This window comes from Acinonyx jubatus, chromosome A1, assembly GCF_027475565.1.
Source record: "Acinonyx jubatus isolate Ajub_Pintada_27869175 chromosome A1, VMU_Ajub_asm_v1.0, whole genome shotgun sequence".
In the NCBI taxonomy this organism is placed as follows: domain Eukaryota; kingdom Metazoa; phylum Chordata; class Mammalia; order Carnivora; family Felidae; genus Acinonyx; species Acinonyx jubatus.
In genome coordinates this window covers 185,503,806-185,531,316 of record NC_069380.1, presented here as the reverse complement: position 1 = coordinate 185,531,316, position 27,511 = coordinate 185,503,806, and the positions used below count along the sequence as shown (strand labels likewise).

At 38.4% G+C, this 27,511-nt stretch overlaps 1 protein-coding gene and 1 pseudogene across 3 annotated transcripts in view; one reads left to right on the top strand and one right to left on the bottom strand.

The window, feature by feature from the left end:
* Window positions 1-3,284: 3,284 nt before the first annotated feature.
* Window positions 3,285-27,511, top strand: part of TTC1 (tetratricopeptide repeat domain 1) — a 46,457-nt gene continuing 22,230 nt past the window's right edge. For 2 of the 3 annotated variants that reach the window (XM_027033530.2, XM_053199559.1), the window contains exons 1-2: window positions 3,359-3,437; window positions 4,813-5,177. In XM_027033530.2, coding sequence (XP_026889331.1) covers window positions 4,845-5,177 — 333 coding nt within the window. In that variant the 5' untranslated portion in view covers window positions 3,359-3,437; window positions 4,813-4,844. Of the gene's footprint in view, window positions 3,438-4,812; window positions 5,178-27,511 lie in introns of all 3 variants that reach the window. The other variant, XM_027033535.2, reaches the window with a different exon arrangement.
* LOC128311003 (transcription factor BTF3-like) lies at window positions 23,740-26,845 on the bottom strand (annotated as a pseudogene).

The following is a 27,511-nucleotide window of genomic DNA, read 5'->3' as shown; positions in this document are numbered from 1 at the left end:
CATGCCACAGGGTCTACTATGATGCCTAGCATTCATTCATTATTCATTCACTCATTCATTCATTCATTCATTCATGTTCAGCTTCCATTCTTTCAACAAACTTAGGGGCTCAATCCTCTGTCTGGGGAGTGTTAATGAAAGCTTCATAAATATTATCACTATTAATATTGATGATCATGAGTAACCCTAGTAAAAATCAAGTACTATTAGTAATTGATCATAGTATTGATAATACTGTGAGAACATCATTAATAATAATGATTACAATAACGGCAAATGTTTATTGAGCACTTACTATGTTAAGGGCTGTTACAATTAAAGTATTTTTTTCTATATTGAGCACTTCACTTGTGTTTTAGATAAGACATGACCATTTAATTCTTACAATAATCCTATAAGATAATTCCAGAAGTCTCAAAATCTCTTTATACAACTCATCAGAGCACCAGGTTACGCATTGTTTTAGCCATAAATTCTTTTTTTTAATTAATTTATTTTTTGATTTACATCCAAGTTAGTTATCCATAAATTTTTGGAAGAGAACCATTCACCCATGTGATAACAGGATGTTCACTGATCCCTTACAACTGACAACAAGACAGACATGGTCTCTGCCTCAGGAAAATAATAACAGAACGGACTTCTCAATGAAAAACATTTCTTTTCCTTTTATAATAGTGGCTGTGAGCACAAAGACAAAATTTCCACAGTTCCAGGATCTGATTAGTAGGCTTCCATTTGTAAAAATTTGTTTCTTGCTTTGTACTCTATAGCAACATCCAGCTACTTGTCGTTTCCAAAAATAGTCATGATATTTTTATGATGTCCTTCAGCCTTTCCTGTTTTTTTTTCCTTTTAATTAACTATTACTCTTTCAACAGCATAACTCAAATATCTTATTAGTGAAGAAGTACTAAAGTGAGCCAATTGGGTGTTGGCCCTTGGTTAAAAAAAAAAAAAAAAAAAAAAAAGACTGAGGGGCACCTGGGTGGCTCAGTCAGGTAAGTATCCAACTTCAGCTCAGGTCATGATCTCACGGTTCATGGGTTCAAGCCCCATATCCGGCTCCGTGATGACAGCTCAGAGCCTGGAGCCTGCTTCGAATTCTGTGTCTCCTTCTCTCTCTGCCCCTCCCCTGCGCATGCTCTGTTGCTGGCTCTCGCAAAAAAATAAACATTAAAAAAAAAAAAAAAAAAAGAGTGGATTGCATCTTCCTCAGGCTCAGTAGTGCTTTTATCTTATTTCCAGTCTCCCCTTCCCCGACTAGCCTATGCAGTCTTGGGAATGGGAAGGGCAGGGACAGTGTCTTATTAGGTTTCCTGTAACCAGCTACAGTCACAAGGCTGGTCACATAATATTATTGTCTCTAACACTCATTAAACACTATGTGTGTGTCAAGCCCTGTTCTCCGAGATTTCATCATTTCTTTCTCCCAAAACTTAATGGTGAGGTATCATTGTTACCCAACCCAATTTTTATATTTGAGGGAAAATTCATATACTAAAGTTTAGAAGAAGCATTTGGGGCTCCTGGGTGGCTCAGTCAGTTAAGTATCCATCTTCGGCTCAGGAGCCCCGCTTAGGATCCTCTGTCTTTTCCCTCTGCCTCTACCCCGCTCGCGCTGCACTTTCTCTCAAAAATAAATAAACATTAAAAAATAGAAAGTTTAGAGGCATTAAGTAATTTGCAGCAAAGTCATACAGCTAGTCAAATGGCAGAGCCAAATTAGAATTCAAATAATCAAATAATCCACCTAAAGCATTTTTCACAGCATGTGACACTTAATAAACACATAATAAATGTTAGTTACTAGAATTATAATTCAAAGTTGGACAGCTAGTAAAGTAAAAGAGCTGATATTGTAACTCAAGTTTATTTTATGTATTTACTTATTTATTTTGCTCCAAAATTCATAGCTTTTCAATTACACCAGAATTTAATTAACAGGACTTATTTTTTTTTATTATTATTGAAGTATAGTTGACATACAATGTCATATTAGTTTCAGGTGTACAGCATAATGATTCGACAATTCTGTACATTACTCAATGCTTACATAACTGTAGTCACTGTTACCAGATAAAATTATTGCGATATTATTAAGTATATTCCCTATGCTGTACCCTTCATCTCTGTGACTTATTTATTTTATAACTGGAAGTTTGTATCTCTTTGCACCTAACAAGACTTCTTAAAGGTCATAAAAGGCCTAACTACCAAACAGTTTTTTAGTTCCTGCCATATTAAAAAAATTTTTTAATATTAAAAGGTTTCCAAAATTCTGGACAATTCTAAAATTGTCTATTCTATTCTAGAATAGAATTCTAAAAATCCTATTTTTAATGGTTTTTGTATATTAAAGCTTTTGATGTACACAAAAATACGAGGGTATGCATAACTTCATTTAGAAACAAATTCAAAAAACAGGTTAGATATCCTTCCTGATAAAGTCCCTCCCAGCTATCTCTGCAATAGGTTCTGTGAGTTAAAGAAAACTAAGTAATCTCTGTTGTTATTACTGATTACCTGTCTGGCTACCTTGAAGGATGTTTCAATTCTGTATTCCCAGCATAATGTGTGGGGTCTAATAAACATTTAGTAAACATTTCTTGAAAGAATGCATTGGACAACAGTTCCCTTTGATTCCAGGACCCCTTTAACACTCAATATTAATGAGGACCACAAAAAGCTTTTATGTGGCTTATACTTACCAATATTTACTATACTAGAAATTAGAACTGAAAAATATTTAATATTTGTTAATTTAAGATAACAATACACCTATTATATGCCAACATAAATTATCTTGTTATAAATCATTATATTTTCCAAAACAAAAAATGCTATAGTGAAGAGTGGCATTGTTTTATTTATGCAAGTCTCTTGCTTAACAGAAGACTACTGGATTCTCAGAGCTCCTTCTGCATTCAAGCCGTTGCGCGATCACATGACACAGCCTCTGGAAAACACTGTATATTCATGAAAGAAGGGTGGGAAAGGCAAATTTAGTGTTATTATGAAAACAGTTTTGATCTAGCAATGGACCCCTTAAAAGGCACACTTTGAGAATCATTGGAGAGAAAATTTTATTTTGGACAGGGTTTATGCTTCAGGATTCCTTTATACATTGTTAGCACAAGAGGTCAGAGTGACGGAGTAAATGGAACAGCTTGGAGACGACCTTTTTGCCGCAGGTGCTGAGTAATGCGGCTCTCGCCGTAACCCAAGATGGTAACTTCCGCCTGCATTTCAGTCCGTACAATGGCGTCACACACCGCGACAGCGACGTGCTTTCTCCCTGAGGGTGCCACTACATTTCCCAGGATGCTTTGCTAACAGTGATGCCATTGGTTGGCGCCGACGGAAGTGCACTTGGCTGAACGGAAATAGAAGATTTTAGAGGCTGGGAAGGTGAGGACGAGAGGAGCTGGGGAGCTGTGAGTGCCACCTGGGGCTGTCCGCTTAAGGCGTGGGGGACTCAGAGAACAAACTGTTGGGAAGCGTAGGGTGGCCTCTTCTTAACCCCGGGGACTCAAACTCCTGCATTCTTCCACTAGACCTGGAAGCAGGGGAAACAAAACTGTGTGTGGAGGCTAAGTCTTAGTATTAAGGTCTTGTTTTTTGAAGTTTTCTTGGGACGAGCTGGGACGAATTCGGGCTCTTGTCGCGACACAAGGGGCGTTGGCGTGATTTTGCTGTGACCAGAGGGGTGAGGGGTGGAGCTGCTGACGGTGTGACTCAGCTTATACAGCAGTGGTTCTCAATTGGCTGTACATTAGAATCACCTGGGATGCCTTTTTTAAAAAAATACGAGTATCCTGGGCCTACGCCAGACGCCAAAATCAGAATCTGTGGAGGATAAGATCTGGGTAGCAGTACTTGCTAAAGCGTCCCAAGTATTATTGTGTTTAGCTAAGGTTGAGAACCACTCTTTTCGTGCCTGAGTCCTGATTAGGACCAGCTGCGCCACGGTTTCCTTTACACTATAACCTGCGTGGGCTCTACAGCGCGCACTTGGGTGAATTTGACAATCGCTGTTTTGGCACTGATTGCATTTTAAGCACCGTCAGATACTTATTCTTGAGCTTCGTATCGTGGTGCTGGAAAGGCCCGTATTTTTATTTTTATTATTTTATTTTATTTTATTTTATTTTATTTTATTTTTTTACGACCTGGCTATTCGTTCTGAATAAAGGTTAGGGGCGTTTCATTTTTCTTACTTTTGTTTTAGCTTATGCCTATTTTTTACAACCCTGACAAAATTTGAGCAGTGGAAAAAGGAAGAGTCACATTAAAATCGTTCTCTTTTGTTGCTTATATGAAGTTCTGAAAGGGGTGTCAGTTAAAATGATGTTTGGCATTATTTATGGGTTTATAACCAAATTTTTCTTTATGATAATTTCAATGAAAGGAAGTTAAGGTGTGTTTTGGGGTTTTGATGTATAAATTTGTTTAGGTGTAATAGGTAGAATCTTTTTTTAATACAGGTTTCCCCTGCTGTCTCAAAAGTTGAGCGTTTATCAAACCTTTCCTGAGCCAAAATGGCATAAAATAAAGATTATCCACACACCCACCACCCCCTGCCTTCCAAAAGGTCGAGTTATACCAGTTTGCTTTTACAAAGACCTGCATTAATATTTACATGTTTTCACTAAAAGAAATCTGAAGGGGATTTTCACTTTTACGAAAAGAGCTATTGCCATGCTAATGTACCATGCTAATGTTAAAAGCGAAGTGGCATAAGGCAGACTTTTGGAAAGTGGTGGATACCTGTATAAGCACCATTACCTAACATATTTTCTCTTTTCCCAGAACTTCAGCTTCACCTTCCTCACTGATCCAGCATGGGGGAGAAGTCAGAAAACTGTAGGGTTCCAGAGGATCTTTTCAATGGTTTGAAAGTTACAGATCCCCAGGAAGCAGAGTGTGCTAGCCCTCCAGTTTCTAATACCAAAGATCACCATTTCCAGAGCAAGTTGCTCAAGGATGTTGAAGCCCATCCCCAGGAGGACCAGGGAGAAGAGGAGTGTTTTCATGACCCTAGCACCTCATTTGAAAAGGAGGAGCCAGGAGTGGACAGGGTTGAGAACAAACCTGATGATAATGTGAATTCCTCTGAACTAGATGAAGAATACCTAATAGAACTGGAAAAAAACATGCCAGATGAAGAGAAACAGGTAAATATTTATTGTGCACTATCTGCCACGATAAACTGCTTTTTAAAATGAATAAATGTGTTTGATACTGTATCACAGATTGGGTCATCTGTGCTGAAAGAGTTACTTGCCCATCTGTGTCCTTATTGCTTTAGTAGTGACGGAGCTGAGATAAATCAGTAGCACGGAGTGTGTCTGCTTAACAGATTTCCTTTTTTTCTTTCCTTTTTTTTTTTTTTTGGTCAACTTTGAGTTCTTCTGTTTGCCTCATATAATATTATAACATCTGTATATACCTTTTAGCTTTTTTTTTTTTTAATGGCCTTTTTGGTGGTTGGCTGCTGAAATTCCTGTAAGGGACGTTTTTTGGTTAGACTTTAGAATTATGGTATGCTGCTTATTTGTATTAATCCCTTGATAGCAAAAAAAAAAAAAAAAAAATGACTGCCTGAATATTCTGGTGGTGGTTTGGTTGCAGAGGGCAGTGACTCGGCCCTGTATTGTTTACATAACATTCTTGAGAAATAGACTTGTATATGATACTAGTTATCATTTGTTAAGCACCTATAATTTGCCAGCCACTAAACTTAGAAAGTTGTGTTTTCATGTCATCTTTACAACACACCTATGAAACATATACTGTTAGCATTTCCCATGAGAGAACAGAACTTAGTAACTTGCCCAAGATCACACATGTAATAAATGGCAGAACTGATTCTCAAACCCAGGTCTGATTCCAAAGTATAATGTAGCATTTAATAACAAAAACAGCTGTCTTTCTACAAAGCAAATACACTAATACAATGTACATTTTCCTGCTTCTTTGCCCCTGGGCCACATCCTTAACTGGGCAAGCCTTCACTTTTGGAGACAGAAGTCTTGGTATCCTCCACATATCCTTCCTTCTCATCTCCTAATCGAGGTCATCTGAAGAGTTACCATAATATCTGAGTTCCTTGTCTGCAAGGAACTTGAATGAGATTTGTAGCTTAGGCTTCTGAACAACTCACTCACTGAACAGGTTATGACACATTGGTAATGGGCAGGGATTCTGAATGTGCACTGTAATGGTGGGAATTGGGAAGTAATGTGACATGGAGCATCTTGTCTCCTTGGGCATTTTTCATTATTAAGTCTATTGGTTTTATTTTATTTTTTATTTTTTTGAGAGAGAGTATGTGCACACCCATGCAAGTGGGGAAAAGGGCAGAGAGAATCTTAAGCAGGCTCCATGCTGTCAGAGCCTGATATGGGGTTCCATCCCACAACTGTGAGATTGTGACCTGAGCCAAAATCAAGAGTCAGACGCTTAACTGCCTGAGCCACCCACACACCCCAAGTCTATTAGTTTTAACATGCATGTGTTAGCTTTTGTGCTAGTGTGATAGGATAAAATAACAATGGCTTAGAAGAGAAGGACAAACGGCAAAATGAACCAGTTTCATAAACTACCTCAGCAGAAATGGCTCGGAAAATTAAATCACGTACTGTTCAATAATTAGGGAAATGATTTTCCAGAAAGTGCTTGATTCATATCACAGGTGCAGGCTTTTTAGAAGCATTGATTAAATGTCTGTGTTAAAATGTTAGCAATGCCTTTCTGATACCTTAATGTGTTTTACCCTGATGGTGAAATTTCTACTGTGCCATTGGTTTGACAGTTGTGTGATTTGACTCGAGATGTTACATACTCTGCCTCCCATTCCCAATTTAGTAAAACTTTGTGTCTCCTGGCCAGGAATCACATTTTAAGTTCTATAAATATTTAAAACAATTACTTCCATTGCCTCTAAGTTGAATATTCTAAATGGCACAATGACTTTTAAACTTTTTTCTTCCTTTTAAAAGTTAAGATATAACTTACATATAGTGAAACTGTTTACATTCTGTGTACAGTTCAGTGAGTCTTGACAACTGTATGCACCTGTGTAACTCACACACTTATTAGGATCCAGAACATAACCATCATTCTAGAAACTCCCATTGTGTGCATCACCACTCATTCTGTCCCTGCACCCCCACCAACCCAGGGACCCACTGCTCTGGTTCCTATTCCATAGGTTGGTTTTTTCCTATTCTAGACTTTTGTGTAAATATAATCACTTTCCAGATATAAACATTTTGTATTTTATATTTGTGTATCAACTTGTATGTTTTTGTAGCTTAATTTGAAAATTTGTAACAATATCTCTTAGAAACAACATGCTGTGGTGATAGCCATTGTTATTTTATAGAAATGTAAACCATTAATTCCACTAAGGAAACAACCTCCAAGAGTGCAGACTACCTTTACCTAATTGTGGTACTACTCTCTTGGGTATTTTTCTGGTGTTTTGATAAATATCTTTATGAAATTATTTGGAAACCAGCAAAAACAGATGAAGAAATCTCCACTGCACACATGGTTTGCTTTTATAGGTCACTAGGAACAGGATACCTTTAAACTTGATTCTTTTAAAATAGAGTTGAGATAATTCAATGACAACAAAATAAACACAAATTGCCAAAAAATGTGAACAGATTTTTAGCCTCACTAATAGTGTTTAAGTGCAGATTAAAACATTACGTCTCGATTTATCTGATGTCAGCAATGAGAGGACATAAAGAGTGCTTGTGCTAATTTTGGGAGTTTAAAGTGCTATGTCATTTCTGTGGGATATAGGTATCACATTTTTAATATGAATATTTCTTTAGACTAAGGCTATCAATAGAACCTTTTGCAATGATGGGAATGTTCTATGTATACCCTGTTCAGTATGGTAGCTACTGGCCATGATCAACCACATTTTAATAGTCATCAGCTGTGGAGCATTTGAAATGTGGCTAGTAGAGATGAAGAACTGAATTTTACAATTTTTAGTCATTTGTTTTAAGGAAGTTATTAGAGATGTGTACAGATGTATACATAAAGATGTGTCACAACATCATTCATAATTTTGAACATTAGAAATGATGTTCAACAGAGGGTATTACTTTAAACAGTTTTGCCATTTTTATGCAGTAGCATGTAATGCAGTCATTAAAAAGAAAGATAAATCTTAATATTGATGTGGAAAAAATACCTGTTAATTGAATTAAGCAGGTGTGATAATATGGCTTATAATAACAATTATGTACTTGGGTTTGTCCCAGTTCCTAGCAGAGTTCCTAAACCCTTGGAATTTCCTAATAAGAAATAAGGGTGTGTTTTGTTATTTATAACCAGCCCCTTTCAACCACACACATAGGAGCTTTCCAAAAATCACCTCAAGAATGAGGTCTGGTTGTCAGAGTTTGGAGCTTTCAGCCCCACGTCTGGGGAGGGGACAGAGGCTGGAGGTTGAGTTAATCACTAGTGACCAATGATTTGACCAGTGGTGCTTATGTACTGAAACCTACATTAAAACCCCAGGGGCACCTGGGTGGCTCAGTTAAGCGCTCAGGTCATGATCTCACAGGTTGTGAGTTCGAGCCCTGCGTCGGGCTCTGTGCTGACATTGCAAAGCCTGGAGCCCACTTCGAGTTCTGTGTCTCCCTCTCTCTCTGCCCTCTGTCATCCTCTCTCTGTCTCTCAAAAGTAAATATTTTTTAAAAATTAAAAAATCCATTTTAGTACTATGAGTGTGCAGATAGAATTGAAGTCTGCCTTAAATCTTCAGGAAAAGACCATCTAATTCTAAAAGTAGCATGCAGTATCAGTCATAGTAACAGCCATGTGCTAAACTAAATAAAATACCCTAATATTGTGCACTTACCAAAGTACTCAGCTAGTTTTGTTTTGTTCTTTTTTTTTTTTTTTTAATGTTTATACTTTTGAGAAAGACAGAGCACAAGCAGGGGAGGGCAGAGAGGGAGGGACACACGGAATCCGAAGCAGACTCCAGGCTCAGAGCTGTCAGCACAGAGCCCGACACAGGGCTCAAATCCCCAAACCATAAGATCATGACCTGAGCTGAAGTCAGACGCCTAACTGACTGAGCCACCCAAGGGCTCCTGTTTTGTTTTGTTCTTTGATCCTAGGTATCTAATTCTTGTCTTCATAGAACATTAAAGAAAATCTATGTTTTGCTGTCAGCAGAAATGAATGTGTTCACACTAAAATATAAGTTACTAACCTTCATTATATAACAAAACTAAACAGTGGGGGAAATTTGGAGGGACTTAATAATGGAAGTTACTTCATTTGATTTTATAAATGTTAAAATATTTGAGTATCTCTTAAGCTTAATGATGATACAAATTTCTATGCTGTTCACTCAGTTCAACCTCATTTGAAAGTATTTAAATCAGAGTACATTTAAATATTTATTTTCGTTATTTGGTTCATAGACACTTGAGTTTTCTTTTTACCCCCTTTTTCTTAGGAAAAGAACCTCAAGCAGTTAGCAAATTCTAAATCCTATTGATGAAAAGTTGGGCTTTCTATGATGTAATAAGAGATATGAGATATCTATTTATGGCTGGGTAGGACCAGAAATGCACTTTTGCAGAATGTTTAAACCTGTGTGCTATAATATGGAACAGAAACAGGTATCCTTCTTAGTCTGTCTAGCACTGGTTAAAGTTTTTCTCAGGAAGTCTTTCATATTATAACTGTTCACTATCTTTTCCTTATAGCATCATCATTTTCCTTTTTGTGGAGTGAAAATTGGAGTAGCTACTAAATATATTAAGGGTAATCCTCCAGAAAGGCACTAGGAGATGTTTTAGTCACAACTTCCATTTGGTTTTGGAAGTTGTTAACATAGCATAATCGATGTTTTTAAATCAAACAAACTGATGGGGCACCTGGATGGCTCAGTCGGTTGAGCATCCAACTTCGGCTCAGGTCATGATCTCGCGGTCTGTGAGTTTGAGCCCCACGTCGGGGTCTGTGCTGACAGCTCAGAGCTTGGAGCCTGCTTCAGATTCTGTCTCCCTCTCTCTCTGTCCCTCCCCCGCTCATGCTCTGTTTCTCACTCTGTCAAAAATAAATAACATTAAAAAATAAATAAACTGAGTATAACTACGATTTGTACTTGAAACTTATGTTTTGGCATTTGAATAAAACAAAAGTACTCAATGAAAAAAAAATTTAAACAAAAGGGTTCAGAGAGCTTCTGAATTGGGTGAACATGTAGAGGTGCAAGGAGGGTGACATACTCAGCATGGAAGCTCAGTGCCCCTTCCTGCATACCGTCTCTTCTGTCTGCCTGTGCCCAGAGTTAGTCTTTTTTTTTTTTTAATTTTTTTTAATGTTTATTTATTTTTGAAGGGGAGAGAGACAGAGCATGAGCAGGGGAGGGGCAGAGAGAGGAGGGAGACACAGAATTCAAAGCAGGCTCCAGGCTGTGAGCTGTCAGCACAGAGACCGACGTGGGGCTTGAACTCATGAGCCATGAGATCATGACCTGAGCCGAAGTTGGACGCTTAACCGACTGAGCCACCCAGGGGCCCCAGAGTTACAGTCTTTAGAATAAAACAGTAATCTAGTAAGTGAACTGTTTTCTTCAGTTCTGGGAGTCTCTTTAGCAAATTAATTGCAGCTGAGGAGGAAGTCATGGGAACTTCCAGTTTATAGCCCAAGGGTCAAAAGCAGAGGTGACAACCTTGACTGGCAGTTGGCATCTGAAGTAGGGGTGGGGTTGGGAACAAGTCCTTAATTTGTGGGATCTGATGCGTCTCCAGGTGGAGTGTGTCCAAAGTGAGTGAAAACGCAGGGCAGCATCTGGTGTCTGCTGTACAGTTGGAGTTGTTGGTGCAGGGGAAACTCCCACACGTCTGGTCACAGAAGTGTTCGGTGTGTTGGCAGGAGAGGAGACACGCAAGAGGTGTTTTCCCTTTACAGCAGGTTATAGAATAGTCCATGATGATTCCTTTTGAGTTAAAAACCTGTGTAAAAATGTGTTCAGACGTGAAAGTTTGGAAAGATACAGGGTGTGATTATTGGGAAATTTTCATTTATGTTTAATACACTTTTTTGAAGTATAGTTGACATACAGAGTTCTATTAGGTTTAGGTGGACAACATAATGATTTAACAGTTCCACACATTACTCAGTTCTTGCCATGGTAGTGCTTACCGGTAAGTCTGTCAGCATACAAAGTTATTACGGTATTATTGACTGTATTCCCTATGCTGTGCTTTTCATCCCTGTGACTTATTTTATAACTGCAAGTTTGAACCTCTTAATCCCCTTCACCTGTTTTATTCTCTACTTTTTTTTTATACGTAAGTGCACATCACATTTATAATCAACAACACAAGTAATTCCATTTTGAGAATATAAATAAAAATTGATTCTTTACCACCAGCATGGACTTTTTACCAGAGCACAGAAAGCTGACCTTTGAGGATTTGGAAAGAAATGCTATTATAGGATCTGTGTATGTTTCTCTTCAGGTAGAATCAAGTATCAATAGCTAAAGCCTGTTATTCAAGCTGACTTGACTTGCCCTGTGGCTGAGAAGATAATCCAGGCTCAATTGGAGTTCCAGTTCTCAGCAGAACTCCTAAATCAGTAATGGAGAAGGGGAGGGAGAGGAGGCAAAAACAAAAACAAGAGTAATGGAGGAAGAAGGCAGCTAAGATTTTTAAAAACAGGCAAAATCTTTTAAGGAAAGCACTGTGTGTGTGTGTGTGTGTGTGTGTGTGCAGTATATCTTAAGTATTTGTGAAAACCTAAATGTTGACATGACTATCCAGAGGAATGGGATTTTAGCACACATTTGAGATGTACTGGAACTGTGAAGCAAATAAGTGCTTCTCAAAGGTGTGGCTGATGTAAAGGACAAATCTGGTAGCAGATGAGAATTGTTGCTATGATATTATGATACAAAGATGCTTTATAGTATCAGAACCTATAGAACTTACTGCATAGGGCTGATCCTGTGAGAAAATCACCTTATATGGGCTACTTGTCACAGTGGAGTTTAGTCGTATGTAAATTCCCTAGATAATTCTTATGCGTTCACTGAAGTTTGAAGACCACTGTCTTAAGGCCTTGCACATCATCTTCCTTCACTCAATAGCTGTTGAATAAATACTATGATTATCTCTCCCGTGAAGGTGAGTAATTGATCTTACGAGTTACAGAGAGTTTATCTCATTCATTTATTTATTCCAGAAATACTTGGATTTCTTCCACATGCCACGAATTGTTTGAAGCCCTTAGGGATACAGTGGTAAACAGGATGAGAGGGTTTCTCTTCTCTCCTAGCTGCTATATGCTAGTTGGGAGGTATAAAAAATTTTTAAGATGAAGTGATGTAGGGGTGGGGTTGGAAGGATGGGGAGGATTACTTTAGATTGGCTGGTCAGGAAAAGCCTTCTCTGGAGAGGCTGTAGATCAGCAAAGACTTGGAGGGAAAAAGTCAAATGTGTGACAATCAGAGAGGGAAATGTTCCATGCAATGGGGCAAAGTAGTATACAGCATGATTTCTTAGCTTCAGCTACTGGGTGGATGGTGATTCCATTTACAAATATGGAGAAGATGGAGGGACTTAGAGTTCATTAGGGCTCTAGTGATGTAATTCTTGCTATAAATGAAAAGTTTATTTGTAAGCCAAAGTGCAGAGGTAGTTACTTTAATGGGTTGGCTCCCTCCTACCAGTTGTTTGCCCATGGTATTCATTTGTAAATAGGTACACCCATAGATCCATTTAAGTACAGAAGTCTGTGTTTGGTAAATGTGGACTCAGAGCACAAGATTTCTGGGATTTTAAAGTGTATTTTGAGAGGAAGAGAAAGAGAGTGAGCGAGAGAGCTCTTGGGGGATGGGGGTGGGTCAGAGAGAGAATAAGAAGCAGGCTCCATGCTGCCTGACATGGGGCTTGAACTCACGAACCATGAGATCTTGACCTGAGCTGAAACCAAGAGTCGGGTGCTTAACCGACTGAGCCACCCAGGCACCCCAAGATTTCTGGGATTTTAAAACATTTTCCTTAGGCTCTGAAGACGTAAAGGATTATTCTTTCCTTCAAGACTTTATCTCTAGCCAGAGACCATTATTGAAGTATTGTTTGGAACAGAAGTTCTTCATCAGTTATTTCCCTCTCATTTTTCCTTAATCTCACAGTACTTAATCCTTTTGATTTCCATGTTTCTGCCTTCTCATTGCATTATTTTCATAATTGTTATCAATGGTGCTGTAGCAGTGGGCCTGTTTGCAGGGAACATTCTTCTGGTTGCTTCCAGAAAGTTTTCAGTAACTTTTCTATAGTGGCCTGCATATTCTGTTAACCTTATGACAAAACTCTTTCTGATTTGTTTTTTCCTTTTTAATGGGCATCCTTTTGAATTAAGGTTGCCATATTTATTAATTTCTTAAAGTTTACTAGTATTGGATTTAACGAACACTGTTAACAAATGATTAAATAAAATCCGAGAATTTAAGAATTGGAAAGACCTTAGATTTCTGATCCTGAGTTTAAGTCAGGGGAAATAACTTTTCCAAAATTTTTACTCCCAAAACATTTGGAAGTTAGTGGGATAATTTTAGATTGTTTGCTGATGAAACAGTTAAAGTGGCATTCAGCGTTCCTTGTGTTTATTAAGGAAGATCACTTTATGTAGATCAATGGTTCTCAAACTGTATAGTGCCTAAGAGTCACAGGAAATTTATTAATCATGCAAAGCCCTGAGAAGTGTGTGATAGCACAGACTTGTGAGGTGGCAGCCAGGAATCTGCTTTAACAAACATCTCCAGGTCATTTTGTTATAGGTAGAACTGTGGTCACTCTTTGGGAGACAGAAAGCCAGATTAACAAATACGACCAAGCTTCCAAAACGCAAGTATAACCAGTATACTGACTGCATCTCACATCAGAAGAGTTGACTCATGGGATGTTTTTCTTTTATCTTCCTCTTTGCTCAGGTTCTATAAAAGGTTTGTTGGGCTGAATTTAAACAGTACTAAAATAAGGAAATTTATTTCTATTAAATTGAATTTTGGGAAATAGAACTTTCTGAACTAAGAAACAAGGAAATATTTCCAAGATTAATTCCTTATAGGTCAGTCATCTATCCTGAGAAAGATAAGACTTAGTGAGAGGTCAGATTCTCACTACAGCTCAAATCCAGAGAACCTAGAAGACTTCTAAAAGTAACTTGTGGAAAAAACAAATATGTCTGTATGTGTGAAGCAAATGATGTCTGATTTCAAAGAAAACAAAACTGAAGCTGGTCTTTCTTTTTAATGATGAAGGAATTCCCTTCAGGATCATTTGTAGGATGGGTGTCTCCAGTCCTTTCAGTGTGTAGTTGTTCCACCCCACCTAGATAAGACTGAAGCAGCAATGGTACTTGTGCCTCCATTTTCCAACCCTTTAGTAAGTGTGTGGCTTTTTTAACCTTCTCTTTGACCATTATGTGATCTTTGAACACAGTGCTTGACTTAAAAGTTTATTTTATAGCAATTACTTTACAAAACTGCAGGGGGAAGCAGAGACCTGCTGATAGATTTACAATATGGAAATTAACCTGCTGGTGTGAATCTCTTGATTTTCTCCTTGTTATCTATTAAATCTATGATCATTGCAGGATCGTTAAATGAATTTTTTAAATGTATTTAATGCCAGTTTTTTATCATTTGATAGAAGGAGTATAAATAAGCTCCAAATTGTTTCTTTTGTATTCACTGATCTTAAGAATAGGGAATATTCCTAGCTAGCACTGAAAAGGTGGTTGTTTCATGATTAATAAGGGAATTAAGGAGCACCTTCTGACATTTGCCAGTTTACACCAAAATTAAAGTTGAATCAACTTAAATTCTCTAGGATTTGAGTTACAGTTGGAAAGCTATTCCTCACAATGAGATTAAAGAGGAATTCACCTGTATCTTCTTCCAATACTTATATGGTTTCACTTTTTATATTTCGATCTCCAGTCTACTTGGAGTTTGCTCTTGTGTAAGATGCAACATATATTCTAGTTTTGTCTTTTTCCAAATGACTACCAAGTTGTCCTAGCACCATTTTTAAAAGTCTACTCTTGCCTCAATGATTTGATTAAATTTTAATATCAACTCAGACTGAGTTTGTATTTTTTTTTCCAAATGCTCACCTTCCACCTGTTAAATTATCAGTTAAAACCTAACTTAGTTTATAGTGGTATCATTAATCAAAGTAACCACATTTAGACATGGGTTAGATCACCATTGAAAGATCTCAGTAGCAATGAAATTTTTTTTTTTAATTTTTTAATGTTTATTTATTTTTGGGAGAGAGAGAGGGAGACACAGAATCCAAAGCAGGCTCCAGGCTCTTAGCTGTCAGCACAGAGCCCGACGCGGGGCTCGAACCCACAAACCATGAGATCATGACCTGAGCTGAAGTCAGACGCTTCATGGACTGAGCCACCCGGGCGCCCCTCAGTGGTGATGAAATTTAAAAATAACTGCAGAGCAGCACCTGGGTGGCTCAGTCTGTGAACTGTCTGACTTGATTTTTGGCTCAGGTCATGATCTCATGATCATGAGATCGAGCCCTGTGTCGGGCTCCGTGATGGGCGTGGAGCCTGCTTAAGATTCTCTCTCTCCTTCTCCCTCTGCTCCTCCCCACCTCAAAAAATAAGAAATAACTAGATAATTGATTAGTTTAAAAGTATAGAATGTTTGTTGGGATCGTGTTTTGCAATATAATACTTCAAAGTTGTTTTTTGTCTTTAAGAAAATACAGTTCTCTCTATTCTGTGAAATTCTTTTACCCTGTAATCCAAGAACATTGTTCCCTGGAAAATAGAATAAAATAAGATCCTAGCATACCTATATTTGTGAAGGCAAAGAATAGATTTTAAACATTTGCAAACTGAATTAGTCTGTCTGCAAAGAACTCATTTTGCTAATTCAGTGGAAAATGGCCTTGGGTTACCTATAGAAAAACAACTGAAGATCTGTGGTGCGAGTCCCTGATTCAGTGAGGTAAAGGTTTATTGTTTGTTTGTTTATTTATTTATTTATTTTTAATGTTTGTTTATTTTGAAAGAGAGCACATGCCTATGAGCAGGGGGAGGGGCAGAGAGAGGAGAGAGAGAACTCCCAAGCTGACTCCTGCTGTCAGTGTAGAACCTGTCACTGGGCCCAAACTCATGAACCATGACATCGTGGCCTGATCCAGAATCAAGAGTCAGATGCTCAACCAACAGCCACCTAGGTGCCCAGTAAAGGTTTATTTTTAACATAGTTCTCAAAACAACTCGAAGTGAGTTCTCTGGGACTGGATGACATGTTCTAAAGCACTGTCATCCTCTTTACAAGTGTCTTAATTCTTGATAGCAAGGGGATTAAAAATATTTTAAAATTTAATTTTTAAAAATTAAAATTAGTGCCTTTTATGTTAGATAATTTTTTAGTGTACCGTTGTAATATTTCTAATATTTAAACTGTTTCTTAGCTAAATTTATTTAGTGGTTGCTGTATAGATTTATATTATGCATCCTATTAGAGTCTAGTTTAGTTTAATACTTTGTAATTCCAGTAAAATATAGACATTTTGCTTCAGGATAACTGTTTCTTCTTCCTTGGTGCCACCATTGTCATATACATTATATCAATTATATGTTGTAAACTCATCCACAAAGTATTGTAATTAGTCTTTTTTGTCTTTTAAAGAAATTGAGAAAATAATGTATTTATAGAACCATTTCTAAATTTTTTTAATGTTTATTTTTGAGAGAGAGCACGAGCAGGGGAGGGGCAGAGAGAGAGGGAGACACAGAACAGAATCCAAAGCAGGCTCCAGGCTGTGAACTGTCAGCACAGAGCCCAACGTGGGGTTCGAACTCACAGACTGTGAGATCATGACCTGAGCCAAAGTTGGAAGCTTAACTGACTGAGCCAGCCACCCAGGTCTCCCTATAGAACCATTTCTAAAGCTTTTCATTTCTCCATGTCGATTTGAGTTACCGTCTGGTATCATTTCCTTCCAGTCCAAAGGATTTCCTTTAGTATGTCTTGTAAGGGAGGTTTGGTAGCACCATTTCTGTCTTTATCTGTGAATGTCTTTATTTTGCCTTCATTTTGAGGTACGGTCTTGCTGCATATCTAATTCTTGGTTGACAGTTTTTTTCTTTCAACATTTTGAGTGTGTCATCACACTGATTTCTTTGGCGAGAAATCAGATAATAATACTGTTGTTGTTCTGAACCTGATAAGTTGTTTTCCTTCTGTTCGTTCAGATTTTCTCTTTGTCTTTCAACATTTTGACTCTGGTGGTTCTAGATACGGATCTATGTACTTGGGGTTCATTGAGCTGCTTGGATCTTTAGATTAACATTTTTCATCAACATTTTGAAGATTTCAGCCATTATTTCTTCAACTATTTCTTCTGTCCCCTTTCTGGGACTCTCAACACATATATTGTGAGGGCTCTTCATTTTTCACCATCTTTTTTCTGCTCTCAGTTCTTCAGATTGGGCGTCTATTGCTCTACCTTGAATTTTATTTAATTTTCATGCCAGTTCAAATCTCCTTTCTATGAATTTTTCATTTCAGTTATTGGACTTTTCAACTTTTTCCTTTTAAATAATTTTTGTCCTTTTTTCATGGTTCTCTTTTTTTATTTTTTTTATATTTTATTTTATTTTTTTATTTTATTTTATTTTATTTTATTTTATTTTATTTTATTTTATTTTATTTTATATATATGAAATTTATTGTCAAATTGGTTTCCATACAGCACCCAGTGCTCATCCCAAAAGGTGCCTTCCTCAATACCCATCACCCACCCTCCTGTCCCTCCCACCCCCCATCAACCCTCAGTTTGTTCTCAGTTTTTAAGAGTCACTTATGCTTTGGCTCTCTCCCACTCTAACCTCTTTTTTTTTTTTTTTTCCTTCCCCTCCCCCATGGGTTTCTGTTAAGTTTCTCAGGATCCACATAAGAGTGAAAACATATGGTGTCTGTCTTTCTCTGTATTGCTTATTTCTCTTAGCATCACACTTTCCAGTTCCATCCACGTTGCTACAAAGGGCCGTACTTCATTCTTTCTCATTGCCACGTAGTACTCCATTGTGTATATAAACCACAATTTCTTTATCCATTCATCAGTTGATGAACATTTAGGCTCTTTCCATAGTTTGGCTATTGTTGAGAGTGCTGCTATAAACATTGGGGTACAAGTGCCCCTATGCATCAGTACTCCTGTATCCCTTGGGTAAATTCCTAGCAGTGCTATTGCTGGGTCATAGGGTAGATCTATTTTTAATTTTTTGAGGAACCTCCACACTGTTTTCCAGAGCAGCTGCACCAGTTTGCATTCCCACCAACAGTGCAAGAGGGTTCCTCTTTCTCCACATCCTCGCCAGCATCTATAGTCTCCTGATTTGTTCATTTTGGCCACTGCCTGGCGTGAGGTGATATCTGAGTGTGGTTTTGATTTGTATTTCCCTGATGAGGAGCGATGTTGAGCATCTTTTCATGTGCCTGTTGGCCATATGGATGTCTTCTTTAGAGAAGTGTCTATTCATGTTTTCTGCCCATTTCTTCACTGGGTTATTTGTTTTTCGAGTATGGAGTTTGGTGAGCTCTTTATAGATTTTGGATACTAGCCCTTTGTCCTGTATGTCATTTGCAAATATCTTTTCCCATTCCGTTGGTTGCCTTTTAGTTTTGTTGGTTGTTTCCTTTGCTGTGCAGAAGCTTTTTATCTTCATAAGGTCCCAGTAGTTCATTTTTGCTTTTAATTCCCTTGCCTTTGGGGATGTGTCAAGTAAGAAATTGCTACGGCTGAGGTCAGAGAGGTCTTTTCCTGCTTTCTCCTCTAGGGTTTTGATGGTTTCCTGTCTCACATTCAGGTCCTTTATCCATTTTGAGTTTATTTTTGTGAATGGTGTGAGAAAGTGGTCTAGTATCAACCTTCTGCATGTTGCTGTCCAGTTCTCCCAGCACCATTTGTTAAAGAGACTGTCTTTTTTCCATTGGCTGTTCTTTCCTGCTTTGTCAAAGATTAGTTGGCCATATGTTTGTGCGTCTAGTTCTGGGGTTTCTGTTCTATTCCATTGGTCTATGTGTCTGTTTTTGTGCTAATGGTTCTCTTTTTTTAATCATTGTTATGCTTTCATTTAAGTCTTTAAACACAATTTTCTTTAGTTCTTTGAACATGTTTATAGCTGCTTTCAAATCTGTGCTAGATCTAAAATCGGTGATATTCAGATATTTCTGTTTACTGCTCTTTTTGTTTTGTTTTTTTTTCCTGGTTGTGGGTCAAATTTTTCTGTCTCTTTGTATACCTTACAATTTTTTGTTAAAACTGGACGTTTTAAGTAGGGATGTAACAGCTCTGGATTCTGTCCTCTACCACCACCTTCCCTGCTTGCATTATTTTTCCTGTTGCTTTTTTGCAACTGTTGCTTTTTACCTAGTTTCAAGCTGTACAGTCCATTTCTCCTGGTGTCTGTGTGGCCACTGACAGCTCTGCTCAGCTGGGTTTTGTTTTTGTCCTTTTCTTGCTGATATTTTTAAGTATGGCTTTCTTGGGGTTGCTCTTGTTTCTGTATAGCTTAGTGGTCAGCCGATAACTGGTCAGAGATTATGTTCAAACAGCTCAAACCAACAAGGCTTCCACCTACTGATCTGTGTGTGGATTTAGAAGTGTATTACAATTTTAGGGAATTTTCAGGTCAGCTGGACCCTCTTGTGTCTCCTCAGCATAGGTGCACAGGTTCCTGATAGGACAAGCATGCATGAATAGCTTTGGTCCTCTTCATTGCTACCAGGCTTGCGCACCATCTCCAGTCCATTAGGGGTACAAGGAGAGCTTATCAGGTACCTCTGTGACTGCCTCTTCTGTCTCCCTGTTACATTTCTGCTTGGTCCATGGGTCCCTTATTTGCCCAGCCAGGGCCACAACCACAGATTAGTAGGACCCCTGACCTTCCCTGTTTGCTTACCACTCAGATTGCTGCTTATTTCTGACAGTACCACTGGGCATGGATTATTTCATCTCCGGTTTGAATCAGCTCAGACTCCTCAAGCAGTGGTGCTGCTGGTTCTTCATGGCCTTCCTTGCTCTATTAGAACTACGGTGTCAAATGATGGGAGGAAGAAGGGGAGCAGGTCCTTGCAAGGAAGCCACAGATTTCACGGCTGTTTTCTGAAGTTCAGTAGTTTTTCACGAGTGTTACTCACTTTGCTGTAAGCTTTTAGTCAATTTTTAGGACACTGAAACGGCTGGTGTTAATCATTTTGTCCAATTTATAGTTATTTTTTACGTTTGCCACATCAGAAGTCCCATCCAGTATTGAGTTTTGATCTGTTCAAATATTTATACATTAAAATCAAACCAGAAAGGATGAGGAAAAAATTAAGCCTTAAAATGGATTACAAATAGGGGCGCCTGGGTGGCGCAGTCGGTTAAGCGTCCGACTTCAGCCAGGTCACGATCTCGCGGTCCGTGAGTTCGAGCCCCGCGTCAGGCTCTGGGCTGATGGCTCAGAGCCTGGAGCCTGTTTCCGATTCTGTGTCTCCCTCTCTCTCTGCCCCTCCCCCGTTCATGCTCTGTCTCTCTCTGTCCCCAAAATAAATAAATAAACGTTGAAAAAAAAATTTAAAAAAAAAATGGATTACAAATAGAATGAAATTAATGTGATCAAATTGATCACATAGAGAAGATAATTCCAGTAACTTTAAGCACAGTACTCTGGCTGTTCACCCTTAGTAGGATATATTTTAAAGTTACAAAGAACTGCAACGAGGGGTGCCTGGGTGGCTCAGTAGGTTCAGCATGCAAGTCTTGATTTCTCTCATGGTTGTGAGATCGAGCCCTGTGTCAGGCTCTGCGCTGAGCTCGGAGCCTGTTTGGGATTCTCTCTCTCCCTCTCTGCCCCTTCCCTGTTTGTGCACATGCTCTTTCTTTCTCTCTCTAAGATAAAAAATTAATTTAAAAAATTGTTTTAAAGAACTACAATGAAATCTTGAACTTTACATAGTAGGTTCATCATAGGTACTGATATTCATATAGTAACTTCAGAACTTTTCTGTTAATTTTAGGATAGAGCAAATGAGTAAATATATTGCTGTTACTGGGAATCAGAGTTTTCAGTGTGGGAGAAAGTGAGGAAGAATCTGGTGGTGTTCACTTGTCTGACTGCATACAAGATTTCATGTTTATGTATTCTTTGACTTGTGGCATTTTTGTTTTTTTATTTTTTAAAGTTGTATCTCCTGGATTTCTTACTGAGAGGACCTAAAAACAATGACTTGCTAGTAACAGGGAACGTACTAGCATCCAGATCTTGGTTTCTAAATACCATTCCCCATCAAAAGGATCCAGGACTCCTTGGAAAAATGGCTGATTCCAAGGCTGGAGCAGGCGTAGTACAAAGTATCATATCTGGAACACCATGTGCACTGGCAGCAAAGTGCACCCATAGGAACCCCTGGAAGTGAGCTGAGAGATTTAGGAGCCTGGTCTAAATCCTGGAGCCCCTTGGGAGGAAAGGTGCAATCAGCCAAGGGCCTGGACAGGGGCCCCTCTTGCCTTGGTCTGAAGGCTGCACAATGTTGTATTACCATTGAAGCATTAAGTAACATTCCAAACATTCTGCAGTGTTTGTACACATATGTATTATATAGTTATATAGTTATGTAATATATACCAAATTAGAGGTGACAAGGTACAGTGCATTCACAGAAAGGTCACGCAGGGAAGGAAGCGAAAGGTGGCTCTGGGGAGGACATATGGTTTGTGTGACTTTGAAAACCCGGAAAATTTTGTTTTTGGGAAAACAGTTGGGAAGAAAATACGGAAGAGAAACAAGTGCATTCCAAGGTGGGGATGCATATACAAAGGAATGGAATGAAGGATAAAAGATAAGCATGGTAGGTGTTGAGAGACAGTGAAGAGATCAGACTGTCTAAAGGAAGGACTTGTGTTGGGTGGTAATGAGAGGTAAGGTGGAGTAGATGGGAATACAAGTTTGATGTAGTTTTAAAAAAATAGAAAACCAAGAGATATCTGATCTTGATTTTCTTACCTGTAAAATGGGTCATTTAATACTTTCATGCTCACATCTGAGAATTGCCCTGCAGAAAGCAAATGAGCTAATGTATGTGACTGCAGATTTTAAGAAGTAACGTGCTATATCCTGATACAAGTTATATTAAATTTTGAACACCAGGCTGAAAAGTTTGCAGTTGGGGTAATAACTGCTGAAATAAACTCCATTCATCACGAGCATTATCTCTTTGGGGTTTTCCTTGACAGCTCCTGTGATGATTTACAATGCAGAATAATGTCACTGTTTCTTCCTGAGTTTTCCATGATGGGGAGGAGTACTGAGTAAAGAGCTCTGTAAAATTTCTTTGGTTTCCATTGTTATGGAAATAAAATTCTAGAGCAGATATTCTCTGTGAAGCCTCTGGAATGTGTTAAAAGACCTTGTGGAAGGGCACCTACCTGGCTGGCTCAGTCAGTAGAGTATGCGACTCTTGATCTCTGGGGTCATGAATGTAAGCCCCACATTGAATATAAAGTTTACTTTAAGGGACCCCTGGGTGGTTCAGTTAGTTAAGCGTCCCAACTTCAGTTAGGTGGTGATCTCACATTTTGTGAGTTCGAGCCCCTCCGCTTTGGGCTCTGCACTGATAGTTCAGAGCCGGGAACCTGCTTTGGATTCTGTCTGTCTCGCTGTCTGTCTGTCTGTCTGTCTCTCAAAAAAAAAAAAAAAAAAAAAAAAAAAGGACATTGTAGAGACATATGACAGGGCTCCTAACCACATTATACGTTATACCAGAACCTGGAACAATTTGAACCTGATAATGCTGCTGAATGTCAACACCACCAGCTCATTTATATGTTCTTGGCGTTTAGCATGCTAAATAAGACTCATGATACAATCTGTGCTTGGATTCCAGTAATATTACACAGTATGCGTGCCGTCTTTTGGAGAAAGAGAATGTTCTGGCAGCAGCATAAACCCTAGTCTTTGTACTGGGATCAAGATAGTCCCTTGGCACAGCTGGGAATAGTGCAGCTTTCTCCTAAATGTACTATTTTTAGCTGTTTCCAAGGAAATATTCAGCATGATAGTGATAATTGCATTAATCCTCAATTTACACAATCTGTGGAAACAGCAGCTCTTTTCCAGTGTTTACTACTTAATGGGTCACTGCGTTGTGATTTGTCAGCTGAAAAAAGAAAATGCCTTCCTTTGAATAATTGGCTTCAGAAATATGATCTGGATCTCTTCCCTCTGCCAGTTCAACCTTTAGTCCTGGTTACAGAGACACTGAGCATAGCATAATGTTTAAACTTGTGGAATCACTATGTTGTACACCTGAAACTTAATGTAACATTGTGTGTTAGCTACACTCAAGTAAAAAAATATAGTTTGAAAAAAGACACTGTGAGCTTTTCCCAGACTGCCTGCTCAGGCTGGCCATCATCATTAATTCCTTCTGGTATACCTTGGATCTAAGTTTTGCCTACTGGTATGTCAGTGTTCTAAATTTACCAAAGAGTGATTAAACTCTTAACATATGCGCGCGTGCGAGTACACACACACGCACACACACAACACCCCACACGAGTCTGATCTGGCAGTCTGAGTGATTCATCTGTGTTCATAAAACATTCCTGATGAGTTTGCAATGGAGAACAGATTATAGCTTACATAGTAGCTTGAAATTAGAGTTAAAACAGAGACTGAAAGTTCAGAATGGATATTAAACTCTAGTAACTTGATGAGTTGTTCTTCTCTAAAGAATTTTTGTTTTTGCAATAGCCTTTTAAAATATATTAAAGACTTTTAGGACCTGTGATGCATTTATTCGTATGATTATGTAATTTTCTCTTTTAACTTATTAATATGCTACCTTACATTAATATGTATTCTAATGTCAAACTTTTCACCGTTAGAACCTAATTGGCCAATTATGCATTTTGTGTGTGTGAATTAAAAACCGACCATGAATTTGCTATTATTTATAGGGCTGTAATTTTACCTTAATTAAAATTGTCTTATCTTTTTTTCATACCCCCTTCACTCATGTCTCCCACCCCCTAACCCCACCTCTGGCAATTGCCAATCTATTCTCTGTTTCTATGAGCTTGGGATTTTTTTGTGTTTTATTGTTTAGGTTCCACATATAAGAAAAATCATATTTATCTTTTCCTTCATTTAGGGTAATGCCCTCGAGATCAATTTATGTTATTGCAAATGGCAAGATTCCATCTTTTTATGGCTGAATAATATTCAGTTGTGTGTATATATACATCACAATTTCTTTTTCTTCTTGTTTTTTTGTTTGTTTTGTTTTTACTAGGCAAAGAACTTTATTAACCTTGTTTCAAACTTTATCCCCAGGCTTCTTCAGCTTAATTCACTGCAAAGAATGAATTGCATATAAGCAAAAACTAAAAAGAGCTGCATTGTCCCAGAGGCTTGGGCTTAAAAATATTAGAGATCCATGAACAGAATTTTAAAAAGCAGTCATAAAATAGCAGCTCCCAGTAACTTCTTCAAGTTTTATCTTCTCCAGAAGCTGACTCAGTTCAGTTTGCTTCATTCTTGGAAGCTTCATCAAAAACTTTCCACAGGATCTGGAACTTCATCCTCCTCCTCCTCTCTGGTAACTAGTGGTTCTTCTCCATCTGCAGATTGTGCGGGCAAAGCTTTAGCCCGTCTCTTCTTAAACTAGTCAGACCTTCTGCACCGCGCTGGTTTAAGATCCTGGGGAGCATTTCTGTCATTTCCTTTGTCTCAGCATGCTGATGTTGAAAAGTGTTCACTGCCAAGAATGGCTGGACTTTAGGGTTGTTAAAGTGGATCACTATACCTCGGTTTGTGAACGTATTCACTTCTTCAATACCAGAGATACTGTTTACCCCCAACTTCTTTAAGGAGAACTGAAGTTTTTTATCATGTCGCCATTCCATGATCCCCCTTCTTTCAGTGAGCTGCACACTCTGCTTGCAGTTTGGCAAGTTTACCCTGGTTCGTGATAGTTTCTTTCATCTTTTGGGGGCAGAAATGGAACCGAGCAGGCGACTAGGGTTAGCGCTCAGGGAGTCTTGGGCAGAGCAGCTGAGCTAAGGTGGTCACACGTGGGGGTGCAAGGTGGTAGCTAGAAGGAGGCTGGAATGAGGCCCAATCCACAATTTATCCCTTCATCCGTTGACTGACACTTAGGTTTCCATATCTTGGCTATTGTAAATAATGCTGCAGTGAGCATAAGGGTGCATATATCTCTTGAAGTTAGTGCTTTCATTTTCTTTGGCTAAATACCCCGAAGTGGAATATGGGTCCTATGGTAATTCCTGGGTCATATGGTCATATGGTAATTCCATTTTTATTTTTTTAAGGAAACTCCATACAATTTTCCATAGTGATTGTGCCAATTTACATTCCCACCAACAGTGCATAAGGGTTCTTTTCTCCACATCCTCAACATTTGTTTCTTGTTTTTGTTGTTTTTTTTTTAAGTAATAACCATTCTAGCAAGTGTGTTATTTCATTGTGGTTTTTATTTGCATTTCCCTGATGATTAATGATGTTGAACATCTTTTCATGTACTTATTGGCCATCTGTATGTCTTTGGAAAAAAGTCTGTTCACATCTTCTGCCCATTTTTTAATCTGATTGGTTTTTTTTTGCTATTAAGTTGTATGAGTTGTTTATATAGTTTGGATATTAACCCTTTATTAGATATATGATTTGCCAACATTTTCTCCCATTCAGTAGGTTGCCTTTTCATTTTGTTCATGGTTTCCTTTGCTGAGCAGAAGATTTTTCAGTTTGATATAGCCCCACTTGTTTATTTTTGCCTTTTTTGCCTTCGCTTTTGGTGTCAGATTCAGAAAATCATCAGCAAGATCTATGTCAAGGAACTTACTGCCTGTATGCTCTTCTAGAAATTTTTTATGGATTCAGGTGTTACATTAAAGTCTTAATCCATTGTGAGTTAATTTTTGTGTAGAATGTGAGACAGTGGTCCAGTTTCATTCTTTCACAATGTGGCTGTCCAGTTTTCCCAACACCATCTATCGAAGAGACTGTCCTTTCCCCATTGTATATTCTTGGCTCTTTTGTCATAAATTAATTGACTGCATATGCATGCATTTATTTCTTGCCTCTGTTTTCCATTGATCTATGCGTCAGTTTTTATGCTAATACCATACTATTTTAATTAGTATAGCTTTGTAATATAGCTTGAAATCGGACCATGATGCCTCCAGCTTTGTTCTTCTTTGTCAGGGTTGCTTTGGCTCTTCAGGGTTGAAATAACTTTTTTTGAGTACAGTTGACACACTATGTTACATTACTTTCAGGTGTACAACATAGTGATCCACCAAGTTTATACATTATGCTATCTATGTTCACCACAATTGTAGCTACCATCTGTCTCCATATATTGCTATTATAATATCATTGACTATGTTCCTTATGCTGTGCCTTTTAATCCTGTGACTTATTCATTCCATAACTGGAAGCCTGTATTTCCCTCTGCCCTTGACCTGTTTTGCCCAACCCCCTACACCCCTCCTCACTGGTAGCTGCCAGTTCTCTGTATTTATAGGTCTGATTCTGCTTTTTTGTTGATTCATTTGTTTTTGTTTAGGTTCCACTTATGACTGAAATCATATGGTATTTGTCTTCCTCTGTCTGACTTATACCACTTAGCATAATACCTGCTAGGTCCATCCATATTGTCTCAAATGGCACTATTTCATCCTTTTTATGGCTGCATAATATTCCACTGTGTATATATAACATATCTTTCTTATCTATTCATTTAGGTTGCTTCCATATCATGGCTGTTTTTTGAAAACCTCCACACTGGCTGTACCAGTTTACATTCCCACCAACAGTGTACAAGGGTTCCTTTTCTTCACATGTTATTTCTTATCTTTTTGATTTTAGCCATTCTAGCAGGTGTAAGATGATGTCTCGTTTTGATTTACATTTCCCTGATGATTAGTAATGTTGAGCATCTTTTATGTGTCTGTTGGCCATCTGTATGTCTTCTTGAAAAGACTTTTAGCCGAACTTGTTATGGAGTTTTCTTTGCTTCCAGCATCCAACTCCCCTTCCTAGCTGGAAGAATTCTTCTGCATTGTAGTCTTGTTCAGGGGTCTTACCCCGTGTTCCTCATTCCATTCTCTGACAGCCAAGGCATGTGAGCTATGCTTGGCTTATTGGATGCTCCTAAGCAAGACTTTGAATTTCGATTGGGGCAAAGAAAAGGAAATAGTTAGGATTTATTTGCTCCTATTACAGCCCTTCCACTAAAAGACAGTTAGGGAAGCCTAACTGAGCCTGGGTGGCTCAGACAGTTAAGCGTCTGGCTATTGCTTTCGGCTCGGGTCATGGTCTTGTGGTTCGTGGGTTCAGGCCCACATTGGGCTCTGTGCTGATGATGTGGAGCCTGCTTGGGATTCTCTCTCTCACTCTCGCTCTT